The sequence below is a fragment of the Neodiprion fabricii genome, chromosome 5 (genome assembly GCF_021155785.1).
Source record: "Neodiprion fabricii isolate iyNeoFabr1 chromosome 5, iyNeoFabr1.1, whole genome shotgun sequence".
Taxonomy (NCBI): Eukaryota; Metazoa; Arthropoda; class Insecta; order Hymenoptera; family Diprionidae; genus Neodiprion; species Neodiprion fabricii.
In genome coordinates, this window is record NC_060243.1 from 897,521 (window position 1) to 924,877 (window position 27,357).

The 27,357-nt window shown below is 37.5% G+C and overlaps 1 protein-coding gene across 11 annotated transcripts; it reads right to left on the reverse strand.

Annotated features, from left to right (window-relative positions):
• Nucleotides 1-81: 81 nt before the first annotated feature.
• Nucleotides 82-27,251, reverse strand: LOC124182499 (protein retinal degeneration B). Of its 11 annotated transcripts, XR_006870778.1 has the most exons (23): nt 26,693-27,251; nt 11,391-11,503; nt 10,980-11,316; nt 10,751-10,887; nt 10,562-10,679; nt 10,084-10,462; nt 9,813-9,982; nt 9,342-9,371; nt 8,488-8,592; nt 8,214-8,399; nt 7,977-8,139; nt 7,486-7,887; nt 7,114-7,400; nt 6,900-7,052; nt 6,561-6,823; nt 6,361-6,469; nt 6,108-6,264; nt 5,844-5,993; nt 5,583-5,763; nt 5,232-5,506; nt 4,389-4,505; nt 3,741-3,946; nt 2,058-2,193 (listed from the first exon to the last, which is right to left on the reverse strand). XR_006870778.1 is itself a non-coding variant. In XM_046569855.1 (22 exons), the coding sequence occupies exons 2-21, from the start codon at nt 11,466-11,468 to the stop codon at nt 4,430-4,432; spliced, it is 3,756 nt and encodes a 1,251-aa protein (XP_046425811.1). In that variant the 5' UTR covers nt 11,469-11,503; nt 26,693-27,251; the 3' UTR covers nt 2,060-2,193; nt 4,389-4,429. The 11 variants fall into 11 exon arrangements, 10 of the variants coding, with proteins under 10 accessions (XP_046425809.1, XP_046425803.1, XP_046425804.1 ...); XM_046569855.1 differs by lacking the exon at nt 3,741-3,946 and having other exon boundaries at nt 2,060-2,193; XM_046569854.1 differs by lacking the exon at nt 2,058-2,193 and having other exon boundaries at nt 2,200-3,946.
• Nucleotides 27,252-27,357: the final 106 nt, after the last annotated feature.

The window sequence follows — 27,357 nt, forward strand, 5'->3', positions numbered from 1 at the left end:
ATTGCTCTTGCAGTATTGTTGAGACGTAAAAAAAAAAAAAACATTGCGGGTACAGGGTGATATTTTGAACACATTGTAAGGTATTTAAGAAGATTAAAAGAGCGACGAAATTATTTTTAAGCGTCTATCTTTCTGAATTTATTTAAATTTTCTAAGAAAATCCAAGTACATGTACATATTTTTGGTAGATCAGTTTTGATTAAAGATCAACCGTTGGATGATTTGTCAATAAAATGAAACAGCATTAAGTCAACGTTATTAAATTAATAATTTTCCGACAACAACCAAGTCGCATTGAATAATATACCGTTCACTTAATAATTATAACAATATGTAAGTCTGACTAACAAAAATATAACTTTTATTATCACTGATAGTAATCGTTCATTTATATAATTAAAATACTTTGCAATCACGTATGGACATAGGAATATATAGAGCTACTTTTGTACCTTATCGCTAAAGTTAGAATACAGTCAATATGTACGCGGTACGTAATTAACTTCTCATACGTCACGGTATAGAATATGTAATAGCAAATACGGCACAGTTCTGGATACGTTCAGATTTTCGAAACAGAATCTCGATAACAAGTTGATTTTGAAGAAAATTTTTCATCTTGCAACCAAGACTTTGCATCGATAATTTTTGGAACGATTTTCTTCATTGTTCTCAAATTCTCACACATGTATATGCAAATAGCTAACCGCAGGTATCTGGACTATTGATTCTTTATCTCAATATAATGACGCGCAATAACAACGAATACTATATCTTCCGAGGATAGAGTTATATGCAACACACTTGGGAGAACAACTAAATATTGATACATTTATAGTACAGCTGTGCTTTCGCGTTTTTTTCTTTTTCTTTTCTTTTTTTTTTTTTTCTTTTTCTTATCCAAGAGGATCGAATATAACTTGCTTTACGTGACGAAACATCATTCAGTCATTATGCCAACATTTTTTTATGTAACAGCTGTTGATTATTTTTTTTGCATTCACCACAAGGTCCCACGTAAATAATTTATCTTTGTTCTACGAAACAGTGATGAATTTGCTCGATAGTGATATTACGATTAATTTCTATGTAATATGTTGGCTTATGATTGACCAGTCGAAGGGGTGACTGCTTTTTCGACAAAACCATGCTACGAATTTAAAAACAAAATCTTACCTAGGTATTTAACATTTGATAATGATCAAACCGTTATAAATTATCTCTACAATATAACGTCATCGGTAGGATCGATTTACTTTAGTAACAACAGGGAGATTCAGGTAACAGTTTCAACAAGTTTTCACAACTTACACGCTACAATGCATCGATGCCGTGTCGTTATAAATTTCTTTTACATTATATATGCATGTATGTATGTATGTATGCCTGTATGCATGTATGTATGCATGTATGTATGCATGGATGTATAGTCAAGCTGTCAAGGATATCCGAAGTTTGACTATCTTGATGATCAAAATTCTACAATTTGTAACGTTGCATCGTTCGTTAGATAATAATTGAAAAATGACTAGCATATCAACTTGCAAACTAATACGCAAATTGAATAATCATCTACCACGATTTTATAATTATTACCGATTCATTTCGTTATCATTTATACATGTCTAATCAACACCAAAAACAAACTCAAAAAGTTCCTACGGTAGGTATAAGCGTATCTAAATGGACACCGTTCCAGATTATGTGGCAGCAAGTTGAACGTGTAAGAGCCCTAAGAGACTCTGCGACAACCTCGAATGACAACAGATGATAATCCCTAGTCTATTAGTTGGGAGACGCGATAAAAAAAGAAAAAATAATATTTATAAAATTTCTATGCTAAACCTTCTTTAGTAGCATAAAAAAATAAGTACGTACGTCAGAGACGTGAAAAGAAAATATATATATGTATATATATTTGCTGTTATCCGCAGCAAGTATTTTTTGTACGATAGCTGAGTGACGAGAACTGTTTTGTTCTCTGTTCAGCTGTACGTATATTACTTTTCAATTTGACTCTGCTGTCTCGACTCGAAAAACGAGCGACAGCGTGCGAATCGTCAGAGCTTGTCCTGGGTCATCGTTCTTTTCAGTTGCGGCACTTGCGAAGCTGGCGGTGGTCCGACGCTTGTGCTTCTTTCCAAGACGCACACATCACCCATCAACGGATGCGACACTGCACGTTTTGCTGATCTGAAAGAGCTACGAATTTAATATTTAATATCGATCGATCGTTACTCCACAGAAAAACAGACAGTCAAATGTTTAATGTGAGAAGCCGTTTTTTTTTTCTCTCAGACTCTTTGGTCTGGTTCGTTAACTGTGCTTCAAAAGTCAAGTCTCCGTGAAAGAAGAATGATAATTGTTATTGGGTTTCTTCGGCATGCGACCTGTGGAGTAACGCTTAGTTATATTCAAGCTTTCTTGCACACAGGATCGAGTTAAGATACGGACATTTATCAGTCATTACTCCGGTAACTTGACTCAATGCTGCGTACGTACGTGTTGCGTATAAAGCCTAGACCGAAGAGATCGCACTAATTAGCTTGAGCCTGCATTCAAGCTCTGTCTATTAACTTTTTTTCATATAAACGTAACGACTAGTTAGTGCACTATTGGTAATTGTGCGACATATGCAAACAAACAGCGGTGCCCCTTCTATGGATACATTCACATTAAAGTTAAATTTTTATCCAGTTATGGTTTTTACTTCTCACCGTATCATTCATTTCGGTACACATATATGTATGTACGGGGTGTGTAATAAAATACATATAGTATAACAAAATGCACGTTTGTAAATCGTCAAGAGATATTTGACGGTAATTAAGGAATAGTAAGAGTCCCTAGACATGAATCGCGCTCTGCTTAGCAAACGAAGAATGGAAAATTTTGTATAATGGGGAAAAAAATATGAACAATCATTACCGGAGTAATGAAATTAATACAGTTACGCACTCTGAGAAGACTATAATATTTAGGACATGCAGAGTTTATCGCTTTATGTCAAGAAATGAAAGTTTTAACACGTAGCACAAAAATCTCGTCTTCCTGCATGTTGCCATAATTGTTGGATCAGATATTTGATCTTGTTTGAACAACAGTCACCCTAGTGGCTAGAGAATTTAGGCTTTACGAAACAAAGAGTGGTGTGAATAATGCGATAGCGTGAAGTAAATCACAAGGCAAAACAAAGTGTTATAAATAATATTGCTGTACAGCTATGAAGCGTTTAAAATCAAGCATATTTTTAATTCATTTTTTTCTTTAATTCGAGTCGATATCAGGAAATATTTATTTACAAATGCTTTTATCCAAATCAGATATGACCGAAAGCTGTTAAGAACAGTTGCAGATAAAAGTTTTGCTGGTCGGGTTGTAATTTTGCAGGCGTGGATTTCAGCGCTGTGATCATTCATTGTCAATTGGTGAAAGATCGTCGAATATAATTCATCGGAAATGGAAAAACGCAAAGGAATAGTTATACGTTGTATGTCCGCGAATTGTGGTGTGCCAAAATTTTTATTTTTATTCCTTTAAGTTATTATTTTACAATCATCGTGCATGAATTAAATGCCACAATGCATTTTTTATAGTTTAATGGTCTTTGATTTAATTTTTTTGATTATTTTAATCTTTTCTTTGAACTGTTATACAGTGTTTATTTGTACGAGCAGATGTTATCTAGACATTGAACACTCATCTAAAAAGTTTTTCAACACGGACAGATCCTGTTTTACCTTCGTGGATAAAGTGAGACCAGTTCATTTCGGGAGTAAGCAATAAAGAGTTTATCCTTGAGATATATAATCGGTAGATTAACCACAAATCCTGGACATAAATATGGCTGATAGTAAAACGGTAAATCAGATTATAGGGTAGAGGCAGCTGTTGGTGGGAGCAAATAGTAGCTACGCTGCGCACGACATATCTTCATAACAGGTACCTGCAATCAATATCCTTTTAAGCAACTCGTTACACTAAAGTGCATTCGGCTGCTACTGTGTAAGCAAAATGCGGTGACAGCATATTCCTAGCAGAAAGACCCTCGCTGCTCGACTGATTTTCATTTATATTAATCACGATTGCTTGCACGACTCGTTGCTTTTTTACAACGAGAAAACTTGTAGTAATTTCTGTATCCCGTTGTCTGAAGCAGCCTTTCCCAACCTGGGATTCGCGGTTGAGAAGACGGGTTGGAAACGGCTGCTCTAAAAGTTACACAGTACGTAACTAAAATACCTCCGATCGTCCAAGCTGAGAATTTGATATACCGATAGAAAGACAATTTTAGTCGGTTATTTTTCATTTAGGTTGATCTTTCTGCGCGAGTAGGATTTGCAGGGATTTCGAAGCAAGATAGGAAGAGAAACAGAGAAAATAGTTACCAATGTGAATAAGTTAATTGCAGATAGATAATAGGCTTGTGTTAGATGTGACTAAGGTAGACTTTCCGCTTTAAGTACACGCTGTTGCGTGCCGGCGAGTTGACCGCTGTGTCGTTACTGGAACAGAGCCGAGGCTCACATTCACTCACTCACGCAACGAATAGCATGCTCCAATTAAATAATAATAAAATATAGCGAGTAACCGGAATTTGGATAATAATCAGATTCCGCGGCCTATTGTTCCGAGTAACATTACGGTGACAAAGTACGTCATTTAAATCATCAGAGCTATATGCGATAAATCCAGTCATAAGTCATGACGTAATCAGATGGTTTTTATACGCTGGTTCGGTGCCCGCATCAAAATTCCAGCACCTTATTACGCCATGCTCCATGATCGGCTTATCTAAAGAAAGTTTATCCAATGTGGCACATCGATTATCCCCGTTTACATTTTTCTGACAAGTTTGTGTCATTTTTCTTTAAAACACATATTGCCCAAATTGTTGGGACAAATGCACAAGACTCTAATCTGCGCGGATAAATTTCAAAGCAGATGGTCTTCGTGTACGTAAGTGATTAATCTTGTGACACTTTGCCTCCAACTGATATAATAGAATCATTCGAATTATAATAAATTTTCAAACAATTAATATCAGACAAAATTTTTTACACTAAAAATATTCTGCAACTATTAGGGGCCCGATAACTTTCTAACGATTATATTAAATATTCACAGCTAGTGGCTACACAGTTATTACTTCAATTTTCTATTCGATTAATAATTCGTGTGACACAAAGATCCTTAACGAATATACGACTCAGCTTCGAGTTTAATTTTACCTTCGACGGCGTAACGAGGCATTCTGTCCCGGTAGACCAAACTGACCCCTCGGTATTACCATTCGAGCATTGCCTTGCGCCGGTCTGGAACCTCCGACCGCGGTCAGAGCGCTTAAGTGAGCGGCATAGCCTTCGTAGAGTATAGTAGCGAATGCTTGATGTTTCTTTGAAACTTTTCCAACAATGAATATTTGATTCGGTTTCAAATTTATTGCCGTGTATACGCTTATGTCCTTGTTACTTCCGTAAGCCATGTGAATGATCACGCCGTGTTCCTGCCGGACCGAAAATACTTTGATGCGATAACAGCGGCGAAAGAATATCGTCAATGATTGTAATCGGTTGTCTCACCTGAATCAGCGTGTTTAAATACGCAGCCTTGTGTCGAAGAGGATCGGTCGACAAACCTTCGGCAAAGGATACCAAGCCGTGAGGGAAATTATGCTGCGAAAGCCAGGAAACTACCTTTTGCTGTTGCATGTCGGGTCGTCCGGTGATATAGATAATCAGGTATCCCAGTTCTTGCCAATGTCTGATTACAGAACGAAACATTCGTCGATGAATGATAACTGCTTGTTCAATTCAAAGTTTCCGAACCAATCGTGTACGTACCTTACTATGTCAACGGCGCCTGCTCTGACTTTCGGATCTCTACCCGTCACGGACATGCTAGCAGTGAAAGAGCCGTCGATACTGAATACAACGCATTCCGTCTTTGGTGGTATCACAGCCATGAAAAAGTCTAATGAAGTATGATCACCGCTAAAACGATTTCAAGAGTAGATCAGTAATCAAGTTTTCGTGTGCATTTATCACTACATATATAAAAGGGACTCGTTAACGTCATTCGCTGCTGCTGCTGCTGCTTTACTTTACCGAACAACCATTTTCACAGGATATATTCCATAGCCCAGTGCTTTCTCGTCGGGAATTTTGTACGCGACTCGACCAGTTTTGTCCGTTACTTCGGTAGACAAAAAAGTCCACTCGCCCGCCGGCGCGTCTTTCATTACATGTATGTCTACTTTTTCTCCTGAAATTAAATTAGTCATTGCTGATTTGTAAGACACGCGAAAAAATTCGTCAATCATTCGTTTCACCGGGATTGGCTAAATTTTAAATTCTTCACCTGTTAAAGCTATCATATCTAAGAAGCCGTACATAAACCTCGCTATTAGTACTTGAGGAGCACCTTCTCTCACTATAACATCATTTGCTCTATGATTGGCAGCAGCATTCTGAAAATTACACGAAGCTTGTTTTAAAAAAAAAATTAAAATTCGTCTATAACCGAGGTATAGAACTCCGCAATAAGCTGAAAATTTGAACCTTAAGTTTAACGGACGTTCGTTTTTTATTCCATTTCTCTCTGGGCTGCCCTGGACGGAAGCATGTGAGTTCTTTTTCTTCGTTGCCTAGCATCGGTAAATCGAACCTCCCCAACTGTCTTAATATAAAAGCGATTACGTCCGAAGATTCCCAATAACTGGCGTGAAATAGGTGGGGTAACACGTTTGTAGGAAAGTTGGCCAAACCTTCGGGACAGTACAGAGCATAGTCGATTCTCTTATTCCCCCACCACTTCTGCGTCACTGAAATATTTCACGATATTACAAAGCTCTGATCGACGATTAAGATTCTCTCCGATCAAACACGCTAGAAACTTACGGGCTGTTATCGCTTGCAACGGGATGTTATCCACGACTCCGGACATCGTACTCTGCAGAGATATCTCGGACATTCTTCGCATATGAGGCATAGGGGTGTTTGGCACGTTCAAACCATCGACAAACAATTGCGGATTGGTCTGCACAGCCTCCACTAAAATCGAATGTAAATCTAGCAATCGATCGGGGATTTAAATACCTTCGCAAATACTTACGCAGATGATACGGTTGCCCGTTTCCAAGCGGGTACTTCTGATATCGAGCAACGTTAACTGGAGGGAGAAGTGAAAACCTTGCAGAAATCAAAGGTTCTAAACGAGCGGCGACTGGGTCGGTCGGATGAAATAAATTGTAAACCTGATTTACCAGTGGCCTAGGAATGTTACTATTTTTGTCTCCGGTAGATGATATCTTTCTATACGCTAGGACGAGAGACAAGGGACTTCCAAACATAAAGAATTCACCGACCTCAAAGTCTAATTTGCAGTGGTTGAAATTATCGCTGAAATAAGAAAAACGAAAAATAGCATCGCAAAGCACGGTACGGTTCGACGTCAACATTAAAAAGGTATCTATCTTTGTTTTACCTTGTCGAGGAAGACCTTCTTCTCGGAGAGGGAGCCGACAAATGTTTACCATCCTCGTTTCCGTCGTTATCTTCGCCTACTTGATTGTCATTTTCTAAAATGCTATTCTCACTGTCGTGCCTAGACTGATATTGCAAAGATCGGCAGAGGGTGTCGTATCCTAATATCGAACCAACCGAATCGGCGACGAAGCATATTTGCCCGTTGAATCCACGTCCCTCTTCGCTCTTGATAAATTCTTGATATACTTGATTCGAGCCACTCACAACTCTTGACACCGAATCCTGATAATCCGGACTACAAGTTGCGAGCAATGGAATAGATCCGATAGGAATTGTGTCGTGCGTCACCTGCGGAGCGTCGGTGCAAGACGGAGAAACGTCAAAACTGTAAGGGCTCAAGCTGAAAGATAAATTTCACATCAACGTTACGTTCTTTTGTAAAAATGCATCGTCAGTTATTACAAGCAACATTTTCAAATCGAAAAATACCTCGACAAAATACAGAGAACTTCTGTGCATATGGAGGGACAGGAAACAAACTTAATCGCAATGTGTCCAACCATACTGGGATAATGTTGCCTCATGACGGATTCAAAGGCCCCTCTAAAGGTAGTGATGTCCGACTTTTTCGCCGTCAAGTCGACATTGGCATCTGAAGTCAAGGGTATAAATTCATTTTACACGTATTTCTGTCTGTTTGGAACAAAGCAGGTTTGTAATAATCACCTAGAACACTTCCGGCATGTAAGACAATGAGCAGAACGGTAGTTCTGCACGGCTGATTCGTTGGAGAATGTTGGGGCGAGGCTGGGCAGGACACGTCGATGCTGGCCGAAGACCTAATGTACAACCGCTTATTGCTCCTTTCGCTTGCCACGCGTTGCAAGTACGAATGTGAAAATATTGTGTCTTCTGCAAGGATAAACGAAGTTGGGTCTAGACGCAGAGATAGCTGGATAAGTGTAATAATTGTGACGATAATCTTTTAGCTGTAAATTACCTTGCTTATTGCTTGTCACGGCAGTCGGAGAAACCGTGTCGTCCTCTTCAGCTAGAAGATCCAAAGAACTCCATTTAGCTAATGACGAATTATCTCCAAAGTCCTCTGTGTAATCAGAAATGTAAATTTTTTTTTCTACTTTCACAGTCTTTCTACTTACAATGTACCAGTTTTTGTATATTACTATTACTATTACTATTATTATTATTATTATTATTACTATTATTGCTATTATTATGTGACATAATACTAACTCTATTTGCTAGTTCTAGTTATCTACTAAAAATATTGTCAATCTAGATATTCGTTTCTAGAAAATGTCTAATGATGATTCAACTTTCTGAATAAAGAATGAATGGATATCAACAATTACTAACGAAAGTGCTCTTTAACAGTGTACAAGTTTCTGATTTTGAAAATTGTTGTACTCAATCGCTCATACTATCGACAATTTCAACTATCTCGATCAAAAGATAGTTTATGTTATTATAACATCGGTACAGAAAAGCTATGAATCCAAGTGTATTGCGTGTGTGTGTTTTTAGCCATGCGGGCGCATGCGGCTGCGAAGTTTATTTATTTATTTTTTTTTTGTCTCATGCTCTGCATTTAAGTTTGACATTGAAATCTTACAGAAAATATCAATCCGATAATGCTTGGTCGGTTGTTTATTAATTTATTTTTTATTTTTTAAGTAAAATTTCTTTACCATACAAATGTTAATCCAAGATTGGAAAGAAGCCTTTCGATTCGATTTGCTAATCATCTTTATAATTTATTAATGTATACGAAGTTGCATCGTAGTCTTTGAGATTTGTATGATTATACTATATTTTATTACCTACATCGCCTACCTTTGTGGATAGTAGGTATTATGAACCCAGCTGTGGTATCGGAGTGCGACAGAGAACAAAGAGAGAGTACACATAAAAAGACAGAAACTGAATAATCAAATCCGTCAATGCTAACTCGTGCTACATTATATGCCGCATTGATTATGCAAATAAGCAAACTTGGCATCATTTTTTTCAACAAATATTCGTCCCTCTATCCGTGACATCGCCTCGGGCAAGGATTCAAACGACTTCGTCTTTCTCGAACTCGTAAAGAAAACGAATAAGGATAATAGTCGTTGCAACGTAAATTAAACAATCTCGATCGATTGAAAAAATGATGCAAGTTTGAACATAATTGTGTTGTCTAGCTATCATCCAATTATTTTACTATCGATGCTCGACCAAATTCTTACTCCTATTCTATAATATGAAATGGGTATAATCATTGCCATGCGTTTCGGAATGCGCACATAGTGAACCGTAAATTACCTTGACAATCAAAGAATTCATCTTCGCTACCGGATTCCGACTCTCTGACGATACTCTCCATGCGCCAATTCGCTACTTGTATGTCAAAACTTTTAGCTGAACTCGGCGAATGAAGCGACGGGTTACTCCTCTTCCATGTCTTTTTGACGTCGCTCCGTTCGTCGATGAGTCTGCCAAGTGAAAACAGAGAGAGAGAGAGAAAACAAAAACGTAACAAAGATCCTAATCGGATATCGAAAACATATTTCTGATTTATTCTTCTTTATATTACCGGGGAGCAGATGATTCCGTCGGCGAGTCCTCGGGGCTTAATTCACCTTCCGAACTCATGGCCGTATTGATAACTGGAATGTCTGATTGCTTTCTGAGGTAAGCCGGACTCTGGGGGTCCTCGTTTTTCTCTATGCTTCCCAAGGTAGCGGCAAGAGTCTTGGCGACATCTTTGTCTTGAGACGAGGATACGTTGCCCGTTCCATCCAGCTGATCGTCGTCCGCCGCATCTTCTCCCGACTCGCCAGCCCCCATTGTACGCTGTAGCGCCAGTTGCGTCTGCCTCTCAATTTCTCTTATGTCCTCCATGGTTAAACCGTACCATTCGTCCTGCCAAGCCCACGCTTGACGATGAGCGCGAACCATTGTTTTTCGAAGCGCTGTTGCAAACATGATACAACATAAACCTCTCTTCTTATTCCTTAAACTTATCGCATCCGATACAATTAATCCAAGCAAAAATGGTTATCAAGACCCACCGTGATCGTGGATGAATTTTTCCAACTTAGTTTGCATTCCCCAATAACGAAATTCCACTCTGCATATTTTGTAGGCGCACATCAGCGATTTGCCGGAAGGCGTTGGCTGCGACTTTCCCTAGAAAATAACCATTCGTGTACTTAGAGTCGACTCTTTGGGCACAGATCAGACTCGCTTGAGATCCTTACCTTCACATCCGCCCAGTATTCTTCCAGCCATGAATCTGTAAGCGGTCCGCGACCCGTCTTTTCCGACACGTACAACTTTGGGTCCTCTTCTTTCACATATTCGCCGTACAACTGATCCTTGACCAAGTCGATGACGTCTAAAATAATCGCACAGCAAATCACTTTATTAAGCATACAAATTTGATGGTCAAGCGACGGATACAACGTCGTCCTACGAAATTCGACTCACCCACGATTCTGTTTCTCAAATCGCTGCCGGAGAGTTTGAAAACATTCTCCTGATATCCGTTGTCCGAATAATAGTAGGTCTCTATCTCTATAGAGAATTTCTCAACGAACGGACAAGTGTAGCGTGTCTTTGTGTAAGGATAAGCGTTCCAAGCTTCTTCTTCCGTCGTGAGAACCGATTTTGGTAAAAGACTTTTGAACCAAGCTGGCAAATGGCTACCGACATGGTATATTTTTCGAGTATATTGTCCGTTGCCACCTGGACCGTTGGTATAAGGTTCGTTGACAAGAATCTCAACGCCGCTGCCCACGCCTTTACTTTCTTCGCGTGATTTTTTCTAAAAGACAATAAATATGTGAAAATGAATTACACGTGCATGTAAAAAACCTTCGCAAAGGTTTATCCGCTCACCGCTATCATGTAAAGTTGAGCTATGCGATATTCCTCCACCGTCAAAGGCAGAGGTATCCGATATTCTTTTATCAACATTTTGATCAAGATGATGTTCGATCATCCGTGCATTTCTGTGAAACAAGCAGAGATTAAACAACTCAATTATACTTATAGCGCAATTAGTTTCATCGCCAGTTACACACCGCGATACACATTGTCCGTAACATTTGGAGCTTCTGTATTACCAAAGACACATAGTGCACGCAACACGTTATGTGTTTTATATAAAAATACGAGCCAGACGTCGAGGGTGCCGAACGACCTTTTGGCTTCTGGAGACTGGGACGTGTGTGTCTATATTTCTGTGTACAGGTATGCGTGTAGATGTACTCGAGCTTCTTTATGCCTCCTGTGAATCACACCAAGTGCCTTGGGGAGTACGCTCAGTCTTTCATGCAATTTAAATTCCCTGTACGTACGTTCGCTAATATTTCTGCCCTAAATATCGGTCTGAAAATATAATTTACCCAACGTTGACTTGCTCACGTGTAATGTTAAATTATTGAAAGACGAATATGAAAAAAATACACACCGTCAGACAAAATTCGCCCGTGGAACCTAATACGGAAGAATGTCAATGAAAGATTCCATTAACGATGAAACTGTAAAATTAATTTAAAAGTATCGTAAACTCAAACGCTCAGTTTTCACCTCCTGTTATTATGCTTTGGATTTTTACGTTAATTTTTTTTATACATTTATTAGAGGCTAGCCTGTTTTTGCTTTTGTATTTCATATGTGAAAGTATTTTGAGACATAAATAAACAAATAAAAGGGAGAAAAATAACATTAGACATTTAAAAATCCGAAAATCGCTGGCTCTTTTCTATACTTGTAGGTATAATTGAAAATGATTCCTAAATCCGTGAATCACTTGTACAATTTTTCCACAAGATAAGAAAATTGGAACGAAGCTTCCGAGGTATAAGCCGTATATAACATAAGTTGAACCGTTTTTTTGTAATCATTTTCATACCTTCTAATTTAAAAAACCGAGCAGATCCGTTGATCGATCTTTTTACACGGACACATCGCTATTCGCTTCTGTACTATACGTCTGTTCGCGAATGAGGGCAGGCGATGAAAAAAGATTTACACAAATCGTCGATCACCGGCAGTTCGTATAAAATAAAATAAGCAGCCGCGACTGCATATTTTCGCAGGATGATGAGGTGTTGTAAAAAACGTATATGTATTTATACTGCGAGTAACGGAGAAGATCGGCTGTGAATTGTACACGAAGAGAGATATACGTACTGAGGGAATTTCGGCAAGGATATGAATATAAATTATAACCCGTTGCTAATTCTCAGCTCCTGAGAAACAACGTACAATAACAATTATTTAGTTCCACACGCATACATTATAGGTACGTATACGGTAAATATGCATCTCAATATCTAGCCTGCTGCTGCTGCTGTCCGACACACACGTATTATTACACCAAAGAGCTGGTGCATTTCATAATTGAGTTATCATCATCAACGAAGCAAGCTAATGTACTGCGATTGAATTATCAACTCACGGTGTAGTATACATATATATATACACACACTATGTACGTAAATTATTACATCTATTTATACATACATGCGTACGTACATAGGTGTACATATGGGGCATTCCACGCCAACTCAGTAGACGGTTGACCACGGCGTTTTTCAATTTCACCAAGGATTTTTCATACGTTAGTACAGCCTTTTAAAAGCCCACGAGAATGTTTTCAAATTTTTTCAATTACTCGTCTTTACCCAATGATTTTTTAAACCTATCTCAAAAAAACCCAAACTGATTTTTATGAAACAAGAAAAAAAAAAGCATCCGGTCTCCGAAATGAAATATTTTCACGCAAAATTCAGAATGGAATATCGTTTTTTTCGATTTTTTTCACATCGTTATCTCTATTTCTAAATCGTTTTTTTCTATTCTCGTACATGTGAAAAATAAATTTCCAACACTTTTTGAGTTATCATTTTTCACAGGTGTTCTGAAGAAAAAAAAAAAAAAAAATTGTTTAAACCATAGAAAAAAATGAGGTTCTACTCTGAATATTGCGTGAAAATGATTCATTTCGGTAACGGTTTTTTTTCTCCTTTCATAAAAGTCGATTTGGGTGTTTCTGAGGCAGGTTTCAAAAAATCCTAGGGTAAAGAGGAGTGATTGAAAAATATTTGTATAAATTGTTGGAAGCTTTTCAAGGGTCGTACCACGGGTCGTGCTAACGTAGAAAAAATCCTTGGTGAGATGGAAAAATATCATGATCAAACGTTCACTACGAGTTGGTGTGAAAGGCCTCCCATATATGCCTATATTAAAACTGCTGGTACAGTAATTCGGGCGTGAGATTTGAGCGAAGAAAGCCAAATGATAAACAAGCTGAGATTTACGTACTTTGCAGTTGCATGCGTGTGTGTGTGTGTCCAGAGCTCTACACAAAATTTACAATCCTTCCTGCAGCCAATTTTAAACGTTTCTCTTGTCTATAATAATAGCAGAAGAGAATTCGGACAATTTTCATACAGCTTGCTGAACGGTTGTGTGCGTGTGTGTGTATGATTGTGTGTAGTATACAATGGAACATTATAAACTGAGAGGGGGAAAGGAATAAATACATAAGTATGGAATAGCGAAAGATAAATTGACTGCGAGTGTACAAAACGAAAGGGAAATACGCGCAGGATATAAGAGAATGAGAGCAGAGAGAGAGAGAGAGAGAGAGAGAGAAAGAGAGAGATAGTCTGCAGGCTTTACAAAACATCTTTCAGACGTCGAAAATCGATCGGATTATCTCTGTATTGCTGGATTATACTCACTCTTATCGTATTACTCCAAATACATACATATGCGTGTGTATATATATGTATATATATATATATGTATATTCATATAAATAAGAAATCGGATCAGTGAGTTTTCATAATTCTCTCTTTCTCTCCGGAGCCCCGAGATTTTCTTGAAGAGAAAACGCAATCAACGATATTTTAAAAAGATTCAGGATCGATATGGTTTTGAAATAAAAAATTCTTCGCCAACGATCTCTTAGACAAATTAATACATGTTTAAGCATAGTATGAAGAGATATAATTTAATTATGATGCGGTAACGACTTCGGCCGACGTCTCACCGAAATGAAGGAAAAAGAGAGAATCGAATAAATTAAAACTAATTTCAAACTCGCTGTAAGAAAACAGAATTTTTTTTTTCATTATATTTCACTTTCTCCCGCGATGATAAATTCTCGCGCCCAAATCGTGTGATAAATGTTCCATAGTAAAAAAAAAAATAAAAATACACACACGCACACTTTCATAAATTGAAATACCAGTACCGTATATCTTTCGCACATTGTTATATCATTCGATAAGTAGATTATACATTAATTAATGTAAACTGACAGAATACCGTAATATATATATTATGTGTATTCACCTTGTCGGAGAGGGGAAAGAAAAGAAAGAATGCAGAACAAAAAATAATAATAACAACGAAAACAGTATATCTTTTACACTTTAGGTGACACCAGTAAAATCACTTCCTTTTATCATTTGTCGATTAATCGCAGATTCGGCGCGTGATTAAGTCCATATTATTACACACGTATGTTGTAGATTTATAATAAGCGAACAAACCAACGATCACATTAAAACACTTTGCGTGCGCGTGTGTGTGTGAATTTCTCTATGTATAACAACAATTACTTCTTACTCGTATGAGCCAATTTTAAAAAAGTGAATAAAATTTACTATTATTCACTATCTTTTATCAGGTAATGAATTCGATTTATATCGATCGATCATATCATCATATCATCCGATCTACAGGTACGCGAAAAATTAAATTCCTGATACGAATATTGAAGGGGCTGGGGATGAGGGGGGGGGATAAAAAAAGAGTAGGTATAATAAGCAGGTAAAAGTTTTTGACGCGTGTAAATTATACATACACAATGATTAATAATCGTCGATACAGTCATTCAACGTAATACGTAAATAAATAATAATAAACAACGTGTAACACGTACGACACGCATGTTATTCGTCCGTATATCGTACGAGCGCAGGGTGTGTTATAAACATCGTACAATGTTTCGCGTTCATTGCAGCGATATGCTTGATAACGGTTCGAAAATTCGCGATTGGGTATATTTGAAAATAAGGTAGAAAGAACGACGCGACGCCGTCGAAGGGTTTTACGCTTCTGATTCCGGCGCCGCTTTCGGCGGGTCTCGAGGTCCGCGGGTACGACCGACGATGTACGCGTGTATCACGCCCCCGGCCCGGCCAACCTCCTCCTCCTCCTCCTCCTCCTCATCCTCCTCATCCTCCTCATCCTCATCCTGATCCTCATCCTCCCGATCCTCATCCTCCTCTTCCCTCCTCCATCCCTCTCCCTGTGTCTATTGATCGGCCCTCCGCGACGCGAGACACCCAGTGAAGAAGAAGAGGTGGAGGTGGAGGTGGAGGAGGAGGAGGAGGAGGAGGAGAAAACTGCCGGACGTAACGTTACTAACTACCACTCTTACCGTCGTAGTCCAGGGTGTGTACTTTTTTTCGGCGACCAGGAAATCGTTACGTTTAACGGGGGTTTTTTGTTTTTTTTTTTTGAGGGGTTAGAGACAAACCGAGGATTTTTTTCACGACCTTTTTGACGATCCACATCTATACGTGTATTAAAAAAATTTTGGAACGAGACTTTTTCAAATATTTAATAAATTATATGACAATATGTTTCGCACTTTACGTTAAATGGGTTTATTCGTACAAGAGACTGCAAATTGAAGTGAAAAGACCAAAAAAAAAATTACATATAAGCGAGTATCGATATTCTGTATTATTGTTGAAATCCGAAGTACTAATTATCCTGAGAAATAAAATTTTCAAGTTCGTTAGTAAAATTTGACGTGACATTTCACGAGGTTTGAGAATTTTTAGGTTTTTTTTTTCAGGTCGTTAAACCACTCCCGTGTCGGGCATGCGCCTACACATATAGAGGCATGTAGACCAAACACGTTTTGTTTTCATGCCGCGTATGCATGTATCTGATAGCTCGCAGTGTGTGTGTTAGGCCTGGCATTGAAAGAAGGCGCAACAATTTTGGCGAGTATGAGAACGAACTGAAATTGGGTCAAAGAATCGAATTGCTACGGATTTAGTATTGCGATTTCGTAAAATCTCTGCAATATTTTTTCCATTTCTGCGTCAAATGAAAATGTTCGGAATTGCTTGTACGTATAATAAAATTACAAGAAAACGATGTGAATTTAATTATTTTTTGGGATTAAGGTTGTCGATACTACATTTTCTCACAATTACATCGCAAAATTAGTTTCTTTGGTTAACTGAACAATTTATTTATTTATTTATTTATTTATTTTATTTTAATTAACATCAATTCGTTGTTCGGCGAACATCAAGCTATCGCGATACATAGTTACAAGAAAATATATAGTAACGGTAACAGTAATTGAAAAGAATAGTAACAATTACTGGATTATTTGATTGAAAACGGAAAATCTAATTTTCATTATTTACCCAGAATTATGTTTTTCGGTATCGACGAAAGATGAAAATGCGTCACATAGTCAAGGACTTTGTACAGTAATCGCGACTAAAAATTTCTCTCCGCGATTCGACGCGAAATAAGGGTTTTCATGAGAGTTCGACGAGGTAAATATGTGTTACAAGAAAACGAGGTTCTTCAAAATTCTCTACTCCTAAAGTTCCCGAGGAATCTCATTAAGTCGTACGACCTTCGACTCTCATATTCCGAGTACACGTTAGACGCTTCGTTATACATATGGGGCATTCCACGCCAACTCGACCAATGATTTTCCCTCACCATTCTTGACGTGCTTCAGAATTTTTTATACGATTCTCGGATCACAAAAAAGCACTCCTGAATTTATTTCAGATTTTTACTTACAACCGTTAATTTTCTACGATTATTCGAACCCGTTAAAAAATTGGCATTCTTAAAAAATCTCAAACAATTTTCAAAAATCATATTTTTCGTTTCGAGCATTCTGATTTTGTCTCGATTGGTCGAGTTCACATGGAATGTCCCATATATAAACACACTCTCATATTATATATCATACATGATGTTGTTGAGACGTGATTAATAGAATTATTAATTCGTGCAGGCAATCCTTTTGAATCCACCTCAGTAATATACATATATATATATATATATATATATATATATATACATGTACGTGTTAAAAATCGGCGAATAAAGTTACGTAGTAGTTGAAAAATTGACTTACTTATAAAAAATGAAATCTATCCTTGCCGCAGATTGTTGCAACGTCACAACGATGATAATTAACCGTCAATTTTCACCGGCGCTAATAAACTCAGCGATTAACAACAATTACGCCGTCGATTCGGTAATTTTTTTTTTCCTTTTTTCTATCTCATTTATTTATAAATCCAGTCACTTTTTCTTCTCAATTTTTTTCCGTTTACCATCACTTTAATCCTTTCTGCAGCTAGGCTAGTGTCTTGAATTACGCGAAATCCGGAAAGTACAGAAATCTGATTAATGAACGCCTTGAATAATATACGACAATAATATACAGCAATCGACTTGGTACACTAAAACGGTATATTAAATTATAAACATTGAATATTATATGCATGGTTGAAAACTAGCACGGAACATGAATTAATTAATTAACCCTTAAAATCGGGTGACGCGTCTGAAAGAAAACAAAACAAAAAAAAAAATCAGAAAAGATCAACTATCGACGAAAACGATCGGCGCTTATCGGCCATCTTCAAAAGGCTCTTAAAAGCCGACCGAATCCCCGAAAGACGCTGCAAAAGCAGGTCCGATCGTAAAGTGTAAAATCCCGCGAGTGTCTGCTGCTGCGACACCTTCGGCCTTTCGAAATATTTTCAACGTCACTTCGTGCACGCGTCATCACGCTTCGATGACGTATGAAGAACGGAGAAGAAAAAAAATTATTGAACAGCCTTGAACCGGCTTCAAATCGACTCTGACGTACGCGTAACGTAGCTTTTCGTATCTTTTATTTCCTTTACGTGCAGGTATCGCCGTCGACGCTCGACGGTGGATAATAAATAATCCATAAACAATCGTCCGATTCACGAACAGAAATGAAAGTAAAAGAAACTAAGAACAATTAAAAACCAACCTCTTACGTTAAGCTGTATATACCGGAAAATTAATATCAAAATTCATTATTCAATCAATAATTGCATATTATATAATTATACAACATAATCTATGTGTACATATTTTCGTGAATAATATTCACTCCAAACATGATTTATATATACTATGCGGTATACTTTCGACGAGTGAAAAAATTCTTTGATTTTTATTCACGCGGCTCTCCAAATAAAAATTGTACACTGACAATAATAATAATAATAATTTTCGCACATATACGTATGCATGATCAATTCGGCGACGAGTTTGTTTTCCATTCTTCGTCGTCTGTCCTCGTCGTCTTCTTTACGGCGTTCGGATCTTCGGTTTCGTAAGCATTTTTCACAGGGTTGTGAAAAAACGAGCGATTCCCATCCCCCCGTGGAAAAGGCTGCGCGCAGTGTGTCCCGCATTTGTACGACGATCGAACCATACGCGAGTATAAATTTATCGGTACGTGTATAATTTAGGGTGTTTCGGAAAAAAATAATTTTCCACTTTCCACCATGGCAACCCGTTAAGGGCGTTGCCTGGCTAGAAAGCGCGGGATACTCCGTGGCGAGAGAGAGAGAGAGAGAGAGAGAGAGAGAGAGAGAGAGAGAGAGAAAATTTTCCCACTTCAAAAATTTACCAGTAATACAAAATTTAATAAGGAACCCGAAACTATTTTTTTTACAATTCAAAAACTTGTCATTAAAATGAGGTAAAAATCGTCGAACGTTTGAATTGTTTGTAAAAATTGGGGTTTTCAATGACGTTCAACGTTACTTTTTTTTTTTTACGAAAGCTTATTCGTTCACCTTCCGAGCGCACTGTAAACGATGTCTTCGCGTCGAATAGAAAGAGCATATATCCGATATGCGCGCGCTTTTTGCATCAAAATTGAACGATTGTCTTGTAACTTTCGAAAACAAACGTAATTCGGACGAACACCAAAATTCGTATCGATTCTTTTCACCTTTGTTTCACGTGAAAGAGAGTACGAACGGATTGAAAAAATACGAGGTCATTTTTTGATTGACGTGACGTAGAATTCCTTATACGTATGTTGATATAGACATGCATTCTTAATATTTCAACAAAAATAATACACGATGAAATTAAATTCAGTTTAATATTTCCTCCGATATTTCTCACGGGTTATTTTTGTCTCGATTGTTTTAACACGAGTTATTGACAAGGACACGTTAATAACGTTAATTAATGGTTCAAATTATACGCGCTTCGCGTCACCTTGTTTCTTACGCAGAGATAGGAATAAGGGACGAATTCCTGCCTGGGTTTAAGTCGCTCCTCCTCGACCCTCGCCAAGACAAAAATCGCGGTTAAAATCCGCTCCGTAATGGGTTTTTACCCGAGCAGATATTTCTCGTCAATCTCATCAGTCGCTGTGTTATTGTTGTAATTTTTTTTTTTTTTTATAACTATTTTTATAAAACGAGGTTCACAGTCGAATTGAGAATTAATACTTTTCAAATTTAATGCATTTGTCAGATTAATTATACAAATTTACGAGCTTACGATAATTTTACTGCAAGATTTTACGTGCGTACGTGTATTAATAAGAAAGTTATTGAAATGAAAAATTGATATCCAAGCTTTTCCAGTTTGTGATTAAAAATAGTATATTTTATTCTCGTAATAATGATATAAATTTAATGAGCAGCTGTTCCGTGATAAAATTAATTGACAAAAGGTATTGATTACACGCTCACCAACCTCGTTAACTATCATCGCGATATGTGAAAATAAATTAATGACCAGCGGCTGCAGATTGAATAGATTTATCTTCGCGTACGTGTAATAAAAGGTAAAACCAAAAAAAAAAAAAAGTGTAGTATACACATTTTAATTGATTTGGTAAATTATACACGTACGATAAAGGCATTATAAAAGTGTCAATTTATTAAACATCAACGAAGTTATGCGGGGAACAATTTCGAGAAGGTGAAAACCAGGGAGAAGGTACAAAAAAAAAAAGATAAGTCAACATTCAAAGTACGAAATTTATAACACCGTAATTCCGTATACCTAATAATATGTAACTACGTTCAAATTGGTTGACGAATAATTTTGCATCACCGCCTTTCGTGGAAACTTCCACATTACTTCCACGGGGTTACTCAAGACCCAAGCCAACTTTAGAACGTTATTTCCTCTGCGCAATTTTGAGAAAAAATGTAACAATTAAGAAACAGACTCCAATCTTGGTTTTAGCAAAAAAAGTGAAACATTATGCAATATATAATAGTGGTCTCTGTGAGACCCCAAAGTTTTTTTTCAATCATTCTTCATTTTTCTTGCACAAACAACCCTGATTCAAGCACGCTGAATCGAAAAATGATGCGTGAGGGTCGGTTCCGGGGTCAACCGGACCCCGTGCTTTCACGTCTCGTCAGGTACACGTGTACGCCGACATACTGCGTGATACATCGGGAATTGGTGTGGTGTAAGCATTAGTTTACAACATCGACGATAACAATGTTTACAAAAGTTTTCTCCCCCTCCTCATTCTCCTCGTCGCGATGCTGCCGAGTTTACATCAGCTATTACCGAACCTCTTAATTATACACCTCCTGCACTCGCTGCTGAAGACGACCTACATATACTTGTATACAAACACGCGGAGAGAGAGAGAGAGAGAGAGAGAGAGAGAGAGAGAAATCATCCGCATGCTTTGCTAATAAACTGTATACACGCATACAGGGGGAAAGGAATTCTTGAAGCATCAAAATAGATTTTGACGAAATCCATCTACTTCAATCTAGTATCCCTTGCTTTCTTTTTTTATAATACGATGACTCGGATAAAAAAAAATAAAATGTCGATTTAGTTGGTTCAGTGAAAATGAGTCGGTCGAACGAATTCGCTGATTCAAGAAAAGCCTTTTTTTACAGCTACTGAGTCAAGTATAGATTTGATTAGAGTGAATCTATTCATGCGTTTCCGAAAAATCACTCTCTGTCAATTTTACAGTGACTTTTCATACAGCCGAGTTTTTCGTGCTGTGATAATTTACCGCGTTTCAGAACAGATTTGAAGTTCGTGAAATTCGCGATTCTACCTAAACTCGAATAATCGAAACATAACGCCCACAACTTTGGCATCATCGACAAATACTCTGCGACAGTGGTGTAATGTCGTAAAATATTTGTCAAATTCAGCCTATCTTCTTGCGAATTTTCAGCTTTTTAAACAAAGTTTACCGTTCGCTCGTTTCAGCTTCGAAAAAGAACAAATTTTTTTTTTCAACGGTCATCCTCGTCAACCAGCCAACGTTTCGCGCTGTGCGTCAAACTCTGCGACGCTTTAAATTTTCAACAGCCGATTCGGCGATGAGCGGATAGTTGGACTACTATCGGTTTATTCGCGATTCGGTGCCGAAAGAGAACAGAGCCGCTGCATGATCCGAGCATAAGAGCGCCTCCTCGGTGCTACCCTACGGCTACGGGGAAGGTTCGACCCGTCTGGTAGAAATGTCAAAGGTTATACCTTCACGGCGCAGGACGCCACCCATCCTGACCCCGGATGCCTCCGAGCCTCCTAAATCGGCCAAGACTTGTTTCACAGACCGACCCTGCGGGCTGTTATCTCCGAAAATTCGTCGAGTACGACAAGAAGGGAATAAATAAAAAAAAAAAAATTTTTTAAATATTAAAAATCAAACGATATTCCGCGTTTGGTAGAAAAAAGTTTACACGAGTTGAAGTGAAAAATAAAAAGAAAAATTTCCTCGTTCATTCATGATACCTGATATATCATTATTATTATTATTATTATTATTGTTGTTGTTGTTGTTATTATTATTAGTTTTGGTCGAAGCCTTGAGAATAATTAATAACTCGAGAGAAAGACGTTGTAGGATAGTTTTCTGAGGAGGATAAGAAAAAAAAACACAGCCTTCGGGCGTACGAATGCTCGTTAATTACACAACGTGTTAATTAGCAGAAGTCAACAGCGTCAGAAGGCGTCTTTGTTTCTATTACGTAGCCTGGGGTACGATATTACGTAAAATGTACTCGTACAATGAAACCACACGAAACACGCGTTTCACGTGTTGGAAGGAAGAAATAATTTTACAGTATATTGTGTGTTTTACGAACACAACTTGCTGGTACATTTTATACGGACGCAAGACCAATTATCTTCTTTTTTCCAACTTCGCTGCATATTTATAAATCATACACGTTTGGTCGATTGGTCGGGTTTTTATCTCGCCAGATTTAAAAGGAGGATCTCGTACATTCCAATTCAATTGTATTTTCTATTTGAATGTTTTTTCACTTTCGAACAGTCAGCGACGAGTTATAACCAACGTTTTCGATTAAATAGACTACTTTTCCCGACTAATCGAGTGTAATCGATTATTTTTCCTCACAATCGGTTTTTGTTTATCTACTCCCATGAACGACGCGATGCAATGTCAATTTATGTGATTAGAGTATCGATTATTATCGTTGTCTTACTTACTAAGATACCTATTTGATATAACAAGCGAAAGATGAATGAATATTTTCACCCGAAATTGAAAGATATTTTGAATGAAACTATAAATTATCAAAAGACGTTTCCGCCATTAAGAACAAGTCTGAAATTTACAAAACTTTGATTCCAAATGCACCGTTTCAAAAAAACTACGAAATAATCGATGAGTCGATTGATTTCTACCGATTCAATCGAGTCGTGTTCGATTGATTTTTGGACTCGATTAACCGATGCATAGATTATTTTCACCACGGTGGCCATCGACGGTACAGTCCTGATTTCAATGTTTAATCGAACACGCGATCCGTCGATTCACGGTAAAGTTCGCGTGTCAAATGAAAAACTCGTCGTCCTCTAAAATCGTTCAAATCTACACGCTCGAAGAGCGAACGACCATCTTTACAATATTGTCCCCGAGTTTGCGTGAATAGATGGATACCGAAGAAGATAATACGTAGGATAAATGAATAGTGAACGAGGTCTGAAGTGTGTTGAAATATTTTTTAACCGTTTAAAAACAAATTCAAGATCTTGATAAGCTAATTATACAACCTAGCCGAATCGGGGTATTGCATGTACAAAGTGTACAACGAATCGATATCGAATGAACATGTTTGTAATAATTATCGTAACGAATTAATGTTCACTTCAATTTTGTACTCTTTGTATAAACAAATATTATTATACAGGGTGTCCTGAAACAAACAACTTTTGCATGACACATTTTCCAACCGAACAATCGGATCGGCTGAAAACGTAATGCGTCTTTTAAATTGGGACACACTGTATATACAATATATGTATAAACAGGTACGCTGTGTAATAGATATTTAATACACATATAAATGTAGCGGTAACCTTCAGGCGTAGATATAAATTTTAGCAAATTGTGTGGTCATGTATGGAATATGTAACGTACGTATACCTACATCTGCTTATTATTTTAACATAGATGATGCAGATAATTAACCGCAAAGAAAAACTAAGGCAATTCGTTGATTATTACAAGGGGTTGTTGTGCAAAAGCGCTTTGATATATCTGGGAAACTATGCCAGTCGAACAATTTCTTTTATATGCTCCGACACACACACACACACACATATATATCGTTCGAGGGGAGAGAAGGATCGATCCACTTTCGTGCAATGCCGTCGACTCTCTGACGTCACAACCTTGATACGACGTTACGTCATGCAAGAGAAGGAAGGCGAGATATGACGTCAACAACGGGGGTGATTCTCCACCCTCTCTCTCTCTCTCTCTATCCCTGAATCCCCTTCCCACCCCTCAATTTTCGCGCCCCAATACCCTTGATCGAAACAACCCTTGTATGCATTGTTACAGAGTCGTACGCTGGTAATATTGTGATTTGATAATATAATCGGGGGTTTACATTGTTGAAAGAATACGAACTAATTTATCTTGTTAGCCGATAATGAACCGTCGATTCAATAGAAATTATTTTCATTTTTCACAAATCTCTTCACCAACGCACCTTATACGAATACGATGATTTCGTTTCTTATTTCACGCACGACAAGACGGTATGTGCGTTTTTGTTTTTTTTTTTCTTTTTCATTCCTTTCGTTCGTTCTTTTCCTCACACATCAACAATAACGTTAAATTCAGTTTTCAGCAAGCGCAGAAGATGCGTATATCTATAAATTCGATATGCTATCGTTTATAAAATTTATTTCTGTCCTAAGGTTTTGCCGGAATTTCGTAAACAGCTAGCTCTCATTTGTTATAAGCAATAAAATATTAAGAAAAAAAACACACACACGATGTATAACAATGTAAACAAATTCGTGCGAAATCCATCGACTACACATATTTTGTACAATATGCAAATATATGATAATGATATTGTCAACGAATTGTAAATTATTATACATTTCTTCGTGGATGGGGAATAATAATAACAATAATGAAAAACATGAATAATTAGATAGTCGTTGCAGCAGCAGGTGAAAATATTGTGTTGAATTCCGGGTTAAACTAAGGGTTACTATTGTTGTTGTTGTTGTTATACGGATACGCGATGTTACGGGTATATTTTCCAAGTTTTGCGATTGTGCAGCCGCGTTGTCAAGAATGATGAAAAAAGATGAGAAAGGGAAAAGAGCAACAACATTAAACATGTTTTGCCGCCGCAACGATGAGATAAACTAATAATAACTACGGTCGGTGAAAAAGGAATGGATTTCAACTCTATATATACGTATATATGTCGGTGAAATGAACCGCAAAATATTGATAAGCGCTCGTTTTTCCGAGCCACATTATTTATACGGTTTATATGCAGGAATGTATAAATTTATGTCAGACGAGTGTGAAACTGACGTACACAATATAAAACATGAAACAATACCACGCCGCTAAATAAAAAGCTTATTCACTGATCTTCATCCCGTTTTCGATACGTATAAATGATAAAGAAAAATGTCAAGTTGTTTCTTTTCTCTCTTTCTCGAGACGCGATAAATTATTACACTCGCTTTGTATCAATGCCTGTGATAGATTTTTTTATAACTCTGGAATAAAATTCTTACTTTATTAGCAAAGTTTGGAATTTTATATCATATACGTCTATATATATATATACATATAATATATATACAATCAAGTATCGAAACGGTTTTTTCAGGCGGGTCGGGATAATTTTTTTCCGCTCTCTTTCGCAATCGCAATTACACAATGAATGTGAAAATACTGTTCAACACGGAGCATGTAAGACGAATGATACCTCTTCAAAGTATGTATGTAGTGATCAAATATTTATACAAAGAGTATAATTACGATACAGTGTTTCGATCTGCAAAATGACTTTGATTTTCAAGTGTATATAAACCGGCAATCCTATATTGGAATTATCCAGTGGTGGTATTTATTATCCTTGGTATTTATTTACGCTAATCTCGTTTTAAAGCTGATCAAAGCGTTTCACAACCCAATTCTGCGCCATGTGGTTCAATAAACATCCTCGATCAGTGTCTCTTTATTTCCGAACATTCGCTAACTAAATTTACAGAAAACACAAGCGTACAGAAAATTGGGCACCGTAATTTTGTATTATAGGCGGAATAAAAAAAAACAATTAATCATTGCCCGACGAATTTTCCGAATTATTTTATCTGTTATATCGATCGTGTATTTTCAACAAAGTGTAATACAACGAGACGGCGTGTTCGTAAATCGCACGGGTAAATGTTTGCATGTGGAATTTACGTACACATTTCAACGTACGTACCAATGCTGCATAAATAAAACTCGAAGAAATGCGAGCGATACGAAGAGAGACTAAGGTAGAACGAGAGAGAGACCTTTTTGGTAAGAATAATTTCTGCCATTTTATAAAAAATTTTTGGGAAATTGTAGCACTTCGTAAAATTTAATACAAGAAAAAAAAAAAGTTGTAAACATGCATAAATTCTCACAAGAATTTGTAGATTTTCATGAAATTTTCGTAACTTTTGTCGGTAAAAAATTTACAATATAATACAATTTTTAAAGAAAATTAACAATTCTTTAAGTAAAATTTCGTAGCAGTAGAAATTTGCACCAGGGATCAGACACTCCAAACACATGTAATACGTACCAATCCATAGACGGTTTTTAGTATTCGTGAGGCGGGAGCAATCTTTATCCACTTATCAATAATACGACGGCACAGAAAACACGCATTTATCCAATCAACGATTAGTCTCGGTTGGTTTCATCTGGTTACTTCCGACCACCGCATCAGCAGCAGCAACAACAACTTCTATCGCATAACGCAGAGCCTTGCCGGGCAGCTGGACGTGTAACGCTTGCGATGTATCAATGTCGAGTACATTGTTCGAACGACCAAAGCCTGCGTAAGAACGGCCTGCAGCGATACGTGAATACTTATTTCCGATTCCCACTAGTTGACTCGGCGTCGATGGATAAAAAATAAATATACCAGAGTATAAAAAGGCCGGAGCTTTACGCTGGTGATATTTCGAATATACGATGGCTGTTTGAGATGACGAGAGGACGCATTGACGAAAGAACGTCAAGAAATTCCGGGTCCGTTTGTAAATTGGGTTGCGTTGTTACAGTTGCAACATCGCTCGGCAGGAGGGAATTAAGATTTTCGGACGCGTGAATTCGAACTTTGCATCTTCGATTTCAATCCCCGAAACGCGAATGAATGTTACGTTGATAAACGGGTAAATTGAGGTTAGGTTGGGTCGTTCTAGGGAATTTTCTCGAAGGTTGCCGCCGCTGTTGCCGCAACCT

What these genes read in the sequence shown, in the direction of transcription:
- LOC124182499 (XM_046569847.1), bottom strand. Translation starts at nt 11,468, where the DNA reads ATGTTGATAAAAGAATATCGGATACCTCTGCCTTTGACGGTGGAGGAA. An exon ending in AATACTGGGCGGATGTGAAG is followed by an intron (nt 10,680 to 10,750) that starts GTAAGGATCTCA and finishes GTTATTTTCTAG; the next exon opens with GGAAAGTCGCAGCCAACGCC. An exon ending in CCTGTGAAAATGGTTGTTCG is followed by an intron (nt 5,994 to 6,107) that starts GTAAAGTAAAGC and finishes AAATCGTTTTAG; the next exon opens with CGGTGATCATACTTCATTAG.